This window comes from Centruroides sculpturatus, unplaced genomic scaffold (genome assembly GCF_000671375.1).
Source record: "Centruroides sculpturatus isolate CEXI.00-Female unplaced genomic scaffold, Cexi_2.0 scaffold72, whole genome shotgun sequence".
NCBI classification, from domain to species: domain Eukaryota; kingdom Metazoa; phylum Arthropoda; class Arachnida; order Scorpiones; family Buthidae; genus Centruroides; species Centruroides sculpturatus.
The window spans coordinates 750,602-760,787 of record NW_019384336.1 but is presented as its reverse complement, the minus strand read 5'-3'; the positions used below and the strand labels follow the sequence as shown (position 1 = coordinate 760,787).

Here is a 10,186-nt window from a genome sequence, read left to right as displayed (position 1 = left end):
ATTCGTAAATTTAGATTACTTTTTTCTGTACTATATTAAAAACTAAAATGTATTTGTTTGTAAACTTAAAATAGATCCTTATTAACCATAAATTATTAAAAATGCATTAATAAATAAAATACAGAACCGGGAATGGTAATTTATGGTTTAGCCTACTAACCAGTAGATTCGGAGACAAGTAAATTCGACTTATGTCATTTTTCGACTTACGTTGCTTTCCTGGAACCAATTACCGACGTAAGGAGAGGTATACCTGTATACTTAAAATAATGAAGTAATTCATTTTATCCAGAATGAAATTATTTATAAATTAAATAGGCTATATCACATTAATGTAATATAATTCAACTTTCTAACAATTCAATTACTGTCTCTTAATATGTTAGTGTGACAGTGATAGCTAATCAGCTAAAGATTGATTTTGCAAATACAGTGCATTCTCACTAAATTCAAATTAATAATTGTGTAGGGTTGTTTGGATTGGAGAAACATTCAGATTAACAAGGTTTTATGTAAGGAAAAGGAAGTCAAAAAAGCACTACAAATAGATATATTTCAAAAATTTTTTATACTGTTTTCTATACATATATTTATGTTTAATACATAAAAACATGATAAATTTATAAAAAATAATTATGACTTTTTTTTGGCTAGAACATTTAGTGGAAAAAAGCAAAACTGTCTTGGATTAAGCAAATTTCAGATTAGTGCAGTTCATACTAATGAAAGTGCATCATATAAGCAGAGATTTGTCCAATTCTGTTTATATTTTGAACCTATTGAATTTAATTAGAAATGCAATATACTGGCTATTCTGCTAAATATCTAAATTAATTACAGTTTATTTTATTAAATATTGTTTGCCATAAATGCATTAAATCTATGTAATTGTTTTATTTCTCACACTAATATTTTATGAAAACATACAAACACTGTATATCATATATACACATTAACAAATATTTTAAAAACAATAAGTAATACTCTTATCAAATATTTAAGCATTATTTTACTCTTCTATAAAGTGATAATAAGTTATAAAAAGTGATTAGGCAAAAAATTGCTTTAAGAAGGAAAAAAACTAATACAGGTAACCCCTGTATAACACGGTAGTTACGTTCCAAAAAATTGCCGTGTTATGCAAATCAGTGTTATACGAAACAAAGAACTAATACAAAAAAAAGGGTTAGGTTCCAAAAATTAAAAAACATGCTATTATATTTTCATAATTAAGATAAATATCTTTATTAAAATTTTCTTAAGTGATACATATTAATATAAATTAAACAATGTTTTCTTCGTCATCACTAAAAACACTATTAATTAACCAAGAGTGTTTTCTTTTTGGTAAGTTATCCTTATCCTCTGAGCATTTTTCTGCATTATCTTCAGACCTTTTGCAAAAAGTATGTAATCTTAGATTGCTTGCATCTAGTTAAAAAATCTTTATAAATTTCCTTATATGGTGCTAAGCACTTATGAAGAATAAAGCAAGTATAGAATAAGGGAAAAACATTTGGCAACATCAGAAGCAGAAGCGTCGAGATCTGGCAACATTGAAACAAGTTTCGAGAAGGACCATGTGCATCGACAAAAGGTGAGAAAAGAAAATTTAAATACTTAAGTAATAATAGTTCACAAAAATTATTATTTTCGTGAACTATTATTACTTAAGTATGTAAAAATTTATTACATTTCATGTTGTATGAGGGTTTTACCCAATTCTCAAACCGTGTCAGAGTGAGTCCATGCTATAACAGTACCATGTTAAGCGGGGATGGTACCAATTCTCAAACCGTGTTAGAGTGAATCTGTGCTATAGAAGTGCCGTGTTATACGGGGGTTACCTGTATAACTAAAAATAATTTATGAAATGTATGCATTTATTCTTAGTACTATTATAACAAGTGAAAGCAAGTCTCTAAAACAGTGAACTGAATCCTACTATAAGTATTTTAATAAAAATTTGATTGAACTTCTATCCTATTTCTTCAGAAAGATAGCAAACAATGGTTTTGTGTTAAAGTGCTATTTTAGTAAGGTATGAAGTTTAATGATACAAATATATTTTAATTGAAAAGCATGATTTACAATTAAGAAGAGTTCTATCAGGTTTTGTCATAACTCTGAAAAAATTAATTTAATATTAAAGGCTATCATAGAATTCAACTTCATAGAGGGACTATTATAGAAATATACTGTACTGTAAAAAAGTAAAACTATTAAATTTTTCAATAATTGTGTTTTCATTTTAGGAGTATAAAAAATTTTTTTACATTAAAAATATGCAACATTTATTAACTGAAAACTGTTTATTTCAATATTAGTTGAAATATATTTGCAATGTAAAAAGATAACTTAAATCAATTAAATATTTTACTTAAATGTATTATTCCAGTAAAATTTTATTTATATAAATAGATATTTTTTCCACTGATTTTTAAATTTTTCAGAGTTTCTTTCAAAAAAACTTTTTTTTCTAATTTATCACTGATGAAATTTTATTTCTAAAGTTTATTATGCTTTCACTAAATTTTAATGTAAACAAATTAATAATTAATATAAATTTTATGCAAATTATATATTCAATGATTTTTCTAATGCTATTAACAAAATAAACACAAATATTTTATTTTTTCATGTATAAAATATTATTTTTTATAAATTAGAAAATGCATTAATTTACATAATAATAATAAAACACATAAATATTATTTTTAAAACTAAACATACCTTGACTAATTTCGTTATTAAACGTAGGCTGAGATGGAGTAGAACTAACAGAACCTATAGATTGGCATTTAGATTGAATATTAGTTTGTAAGGAACTTATACTTTGTTCATGACTTGAAGTCGAGGCAGTCATTTGATTCAAAATAGGAGAAGATAACTGTTCTTGCGTTAATAATGGGACCTGTATGTATAAACATTTTATTAATAAATGTAAAAGCATTGTCTTTATTTAAAATATTGCGAGTTGTAATCAAGTAATTGATTAATACTTGAAGCTAATATTTATTTTAATTATTTTGATATTAATATTTCACAAAAATTTAATCAAAGCTTTGGAGCAACAAATACAGTAATACCTCGACTTACATTACCCCAACTTACGTGAACCTGGAGTTACGCGACTTTCAAATCTCGTCGATTCATCTTTTGTTTGAGCACCACGCAACTCTCGATTACTCACTCCTCTCACACTATTGTTCAGCTTACATGTTCAGATAGGTTGTGCGGAATCGATGCATAGCTACAATTTATTTTGTATTATTTATTTCTGTGTTTGTTATATCTACGGAGACTTCAGAGACTCTACTATGTCATACAAACGAAGTAGAACTAATTCTTCTGCATCAAACAAGAAAAGAAAAACTTTATCTTTGGAATGTAAAGTTAACATTGGGTATGTTCGTAAAGTCAAACGAGTTAAGTGAGAATGAAGTCATTGTTATTCCTATTTCGTTAGACTTTTCGAACAATTCGTTACTAACGCGTTTAACTCGTTTGACTTTACAAACGTACCCATTATTAAAGACTTTGATACAAAAATGAAAATTTGTGAATTGGCAAAGAAGTTTGATCTACCAAAATTGTCGGTCAGAACAATTATAAAAGTCAACGAAAAAATTCTCGAAGCTGTGAAAAATGCTCAATCTTTAAATTTGAGTATCATTTGTAAACGTCACAGTATTATCGCTGAGATGGAAACAATGTTAAAATTATGGCGTAATAATCAAGTAAATGTGAAAAATTGTAAAATAATATAGGCCTAATTTGTTATACATATGTATTATCTAAGATTTTATTAAACATTTTTTTCTAAATTATTGTTTTCTTTAGTCTCCGNATTTCTGGAATATGGCTCGCAGAGGTTGTGTAATTTCTCCCGACAGCTTCTGTTATGTTTGTGGTGAATACACAGTGAAAAGTCAACAAAGAAACATAAGTGAGTTTGTGAAGAAAGTTTAATTTGCATATTTCAAATTGAAACTTGGAGATTGAGACAAAGCAGATTTCTAAAAACAATAGGAGAAAAAGAAAAAGAAGCATGAGACTCTTTCAAGAATGTAGTGCATAAGTTTTTGGGGAATACTAAGAACCCTGACTACAAAACCATTGTACAATGCATGCTGGCAGCAGCGTATGAAGCTCAAGGATGCGAGATGAGCTTAAAAGTTCATTTCTTACACTCCTATATTGACTATTTTCCCGAAAACTTGGGAGCCTACAATGAAGAACAGGGTGAAAGATTTCACCAGGATGTCTGTGATATCGAGAAATGTTACCAAGGAAAATGGTACGTCAATATGTTAGTTGACTATTGTTGGATGCTCAGTCGAGAAACCAGAGAAGGAAATTGGAAACGAGTTTGGAGAAGCATCAAAAAGAAGAAGAAAAGGTTTCATAAGAAAAAATAGTAGACCTAAAATTGTGTATAAATATCAGAAACAATTTGTTGATTAGCTGCAAGAAAATATTTATTACAATGAACTAAATATATTATGAGAGTTTTTATCAAAAATTTGTTTTTATTTTGCAAAAAACCTTTACGTGATGGGATGTAACGGAAGTCATTTTTAGAATCTGTGATCTTTAAAACATAATTCAGCAAAAATATTCCATGCAGCTGGAGAAAAATTTTTTTGCAGACCTGTGTTATTTTTTTGATTGCTTCATCTCATGCATTTAAATTTTAAATCGACCAATTTTAGATTGCCACGCGTACCCCTTCACACAATTTCGCGTACCCCCAGGGGTACGTGTACCACTAATTGGGAACCACTGACTTAAATGATTTGATAATTTTGTATTATTGTATACAGAAAAATTTAAATTATATTTATTTTCCAAAAAGCACAGTATGTGTGTTGCATATAAATTAAAATTTTAAATAACCATAGATTAATATAAACTGAATTGAACAAAACATTTATTCAAAAAAAATTTTTTTTTAACAAAAGTAAATGATTTTAGTAATTTAATTTTAAATGTACTAGATTTGTAATTTTTCAAATATTGAAGACTTTTTCTGCAAACATTCTTAAACATTAAACATGACTAAGAAAAACAAATAGTTTGTTGTAATTTTTTCAGTTTAAAAAAAAACATCCATTTCTATGCTATACAATATCATTGATTTACTTGAGATTTATGACGGTAAAGTTGTTCTCGTGTCTCAGAGCTTGACAATATTTCCATCAATATTGGATATCTGTTTGACTGTTGAAACTGTTGTTGCCGGTAGATCACATGACCTGAAATTGTGCAGATATGTCTCAACTATATCATAATTTGGGTAGTTATGTCTCAACTAAAATTTGCTTATATATTTTCAATTCCAGTTAAAACTTTGATATCTGATAATGTATTAAATCATTTGAGTACTGTTGATAATTTGAACATATTTTATAAAAATTCTAGTCTCAACTTCAAAAGTTCTGAAAAACTTATTATGATAATTATAAATTTATAATAAAAGTAAAATTTAATAAATTTACTATATTATTGCAGCTTTTGCATAATTATATATTTCATAATACAACTAGCTGAAATTTTGAAGTTGAGATTGTACATTAATCTAATTTTTCAAAACAATTTCAAAAATAATTAACTTGATATTTTGAAAACTGATTATTACATTATCACAAATTAAAATAAAAATAAAAAAAACACTAAATAAAACACTAAAATAACTTTTAAAGATGTTCCTGCTGTACATGATGTCATTTTATCTATAATTATGTTATCAACTTTACAGTTTATGTTTTTAAATAAACAATTTTATATTACAAGTTAAAGCTATAATAAGGCACAATCAACAAAACATTTAACATCCAACATTTAACATTAGGTAACAAAATTTAATGTAAAACTTGAAAGTCATGTTTTACATTAAATTTCATTACTGGATGTTAAAGGTTTTGTTGATTGTGCTTTGTAATTTATTCCAGTTATTCAGAAGAAAGTAATTTGTAAAGTTATAATATTTATAATGTAATATTTTTATTATGTGTAATCTATACATCATGATAATTTGAATTTTTTTCTTTTCATAATCATATAATATAATCTCTTGCTGTTTAATATTTTTTATTTTAAATTACGAGGGATGATCAAAAACTAAGGTTACAAAGCCTGCAGTGAAAATTGTACATTTTATTTCATACAACCAATACAGCCAACTTAGAACATACATCAGATTATTTTTCGACATAGTTTCCATATCAGTTTAGGCACTTGTCACATTATGTGATGAGTTTTAAAATTCCCCCTGGTAAAAATCCTATCCTTGCATGTTCAGCCAAGTTGTTGCGAAGTGTTTCACTTCCTCGTCTGAAGCGAATTGTCGTCCTGCTAGGCTCTCCTTCAAGTAAGGAAACAGGTGAAAGTTGCTTGGAGAGAGGTCTGAGCTGTAGGGAGGGTGGTTGATGATGTCCCAGCAAAACTGCTTCACCAGTGTGGTGGTCTTCTGGGCTGTATGAGGTCACGTGTTGTTGTGAAGGAAAATGTCACCCTCAGTGAGAAGTCCTGGCCGTTTCCTCCTGATTGCTTCATGTAATCATGGCAAGGTCTCACAGTATAGATCAACAGTCATTGTGTGTCCTCTTTCCAAAAACTCCAAGAGTATGACACCCGCACTGTGCCAGAACACTGTGGCCATCACCTTCCTGGCAGATTGCATCACCTTAAACTTCTTTGTCTTTAGAGAAAAGGTGTGTTTCCACTCCATTGATGATCGCTTACTGCTGGGAGTGAAATGGTGGATCCACATTTCATCACCCGTGACAATGCAGAGACAAAAACTGTTCCCTTCTGTGGAGAACCGTAGAAAAAGTACTTTCCCCCATGCATTTCTCCTTGTGTTGAGTAAACAGATTTTGTGGAACCCACTGGACACAAACTTTCCGGTACTGCAGAATATCGTGAACACTGTGATGAACGCTTCCGAACAACATTCCCAATTCTACCGTCATATACTGTAATGTGATCCTCCTGTTGTCCTGAATCAGCTCCTGCATGAAAACTGTGTTGACATCTGCTGATGCTGTGCTGGGTCGGCCACTACAATCCTCGTTGGTGACATTCTCTCTACCGGCCGTAAACTTCCAACTCCATTCTGTGATATACTGACAAGACATTACAGTCTCTCTATAAACCTCTACTAGCTGCTGGTGAATTTAAGCCATGGTTACATGTTTCGTCCACAGAAATCAAATAACTGAGTGGATTTCTTCATGGGACCAGTGTGGCTTGTTGAACCTTGTTTTTTTTCTTTTTTCTCCTTCTTCCACCATTTTCTCTTCATAAATTTCACTTCCGGCCTTTGTCCTTTTGATCTCACCGTAATTGGTTGGCCCAATGGTCCAATGGGTCACTAGAGAATAGGGGGTGACACCGGATTGGTCAAAGGGAACTGGTCGAGAGGAAAAGGGAAAAAATGTCATTCGAGGAGAAGCGCTGGGAAGGAGAAGACATAGATATCAAGGAATATGAAAAGACGACACCCCCTGGAACAACGGACTCGAGGTTCAAATTTTTGCCAGTCAACCCCTTTGACCCTTTTCTTTTTCTATCAAAATTCTATTCTTATCAATCCCATCGTAATTGAGGGTCCATTTTTTTGTGTATTTTTAAGTTATAGTTAAGATAGACGTAAGTTAAAATAAGTTCTTTGTTTTGTTGGCAAGTGAAAATCAGCTGGTTGCATTGTTACACTTGGTCATGTGGATCTCTGTAAATTCCTAGTTAATAAGTTTGTATAATTGTTCTTTGGAAAACTTTGGTCTTAATTGTAAATAAAAAATAATCTTCTTTTATCAATGCTGAGTGATTTTTAGGATTCTGTTATTTACTCTCAGCAACACCAGTTTTCCAAATGAGTCACCATTTGTGTTTACCTACAACTAGCACTGTATGTGATGGGTGGCTGAAATTCTGCACAGTTGCCAACCACACGTATTGGAATTACCACACACTTCTCATTTCTCTATAACAAACGAAACTCCAGGAATATCGACCTTATAACCTTAATTTTTGATCAACCCTCGTATTTTTATTTTAAAAATTTTATTTAAACATTAGTGTTCACATTTAGTAACATTTTATTATTTTCATCAACATAAAAATTATATTTTAAAGTAAACGTAAAAATTATTTCTAAGCATTATCATCTTAAAAAGTTAATATGCTATAATTTTAAGCATAACTCTTCCCCAAACACATGTTAAAAACAAAGAAATAGTGTTTTAATTTTGAAAGAAATATATTTACATCAAACGAATAAAAACACCCAAGTTACACCTGCCAATGGTAAATTATAAAAGCAATTCTAATAAATTTTAGAACAATTTGCAGAACAATAATTCTTAGATTTATTTGATATTAATGAAACATAATATTTTACAACAGTTCTCTAAATTAATATTTAAAAATCTGAATGAAGAATGCAAAATTGCATATCTCCTGGTTTGGATGGTGTGACTGCAGAAATGTTAAAATATGGAAGAATGGATGTTATGTGATTGGAGAAATGTGACTGTTCCATCATGCAATAGTAAGGGTAAAAGGATAGACTACAAGAACTTCCATGGCATAAGTTTCCATACCTAGAAAAGTATTTGCATGAATGCTAGTTGACAGAGTTGAGAAGCTAACTGCAAAGCAAAAATGGAATGTACAGTATGGATTTATGAAAAGAAAGGATGCAAGGACCAGGTATGAGTGTGTCTGGACAGAAGGTATGGAGAAAGTTGCTGAATGGAGAATTATAGGATTGTGTGGTCTTCTTTTGCCTGCTGTTCACTTCACACTTTTTGGAGCATGAAAGTGTGTGTGTGTGTGTGGTGAAAATCTTAATGTATCATCAGTTAATTATCACTCTTAATTATATTTATATTTTACACTATATATGATATCATCAATTACTTTATAAAATTAAAACAAAGAAGACAATTATTTTTAACCCAACATCTTTCACTCATTATTAATATTTTAATACTTTTATTTTAGACAACTAAAAATACATCATTATTATTAAATGAAAGATAATGTAGATACTTAAATACAATATTTTTGTTTTATTTCCAAGACACAAATGTCACCATAAAAAACAAACAGCATCCTGTTACATACAAAAAGAAAACAGTTTACAATCTCTTGCATAGTTCATAAGTATTGTGTTACTGTTTTGTTTTTAAAAATAATAATATATCAGCAAAATAACATGCCTCTGTTTATACATATGCTATAATGCTAGAAAAAGTAAAAAAAGTTTCCACAAAAACTTATAGTAGTAAAATACAAATAATTTCACAATAAAATTATTTGGCTAGTCTACAGACTGAAATCACATTCAATGTAATTACATTTCATGATTCTTTTAAAGTTAATTATTTAAAATGATTTGGGAACAGAAGCAACATATTTGCATAAAACAATTTTTTTTTACAAATTTGTTAGTGTATTAATAAAACTTATTACTAAATACGGAACCTGTTACCGGTGTAATTTTGCATGAAAAAATCTTCCTTTCACAAACGTTTTCGAGCTTTCCAGATAGCTCTTCTTCAGGTAGAGAAAAAATTCCGACGGAACACTTCGAAAAATGGAACGTAGCTATTTAAATAAAAAACCGAATCTAAAAATAGAACGCAGATGTTTAAACAAAAAATATGAAACTCGCATAACGAACGATCATTAAGATGGTCATGCGCATTTGTGGGCTGATGTTGCTATTTATAGATCGTTGTTTATGAGGGCCTGCCACGCTATAGAAAGATTAATCTCATCCTTCCGATTTATACATGTGGTCAGGTGGTTAGCCTTACAGATGGATATAGCTTCCCGCCATTTTAGATGTTCCAGGTGGGGCGTAGTGTCGATGATGTCAGCTTTGTCGAACTCCGGTTCTATATCGGGATCGGATGCAAAGGTGGTTAGGGCCGTGGTGTACCGCCCATGCCGAAGGTCTGCTTGATGCTCTTGTACTCTGGTGTTTAAAGATCGCTTGGTTGAGCCGATATAGACAAGGCTCTCGTTACATCTGTTATCTTTCAGCGGGATAGAGTACACGCCAGGAAGCCTGCTACGAACTGGACTGCCTTTTCCATTTCTGAGGATGTCGTAGATTGTTGGGCATCTTCTATAGGCTATTTGTAATTGTTGTTTTCCGGCGATCTCAGCG

General features: G+C 30.3%; 1 protein-coding gene across 4 annotated transcripts in view; it reads right to left on the bottom strand.

Moving 5' to 3' along the window:
• LOC111631942 (protein bric-a-brac 2-like) overlaps positions 1–10,186 on the bottom strand; it is a 221,610-nt gene that overhangs the window by 162,241 nt on the left and 49,183 nt on the right. For all 4 annotated transcript variants that reach the window (XR_002757784.1, XR_002757782.1, XR_002757783.1 and 1 more), the window contains exon 3: positions 5,146–5,258. Coding sequence is in view for 1 of the 4 variants with exons in the window: in XM_023376303.1 (XP_023232071.1) it covers positions 5,146–5,258 (113 nt within the window). In the remaining 3 variants the exon portion in view is untranslated. The remainder of the gene's footprint in view (positions 1–5,145; positions 5,259–10,186) is intronic.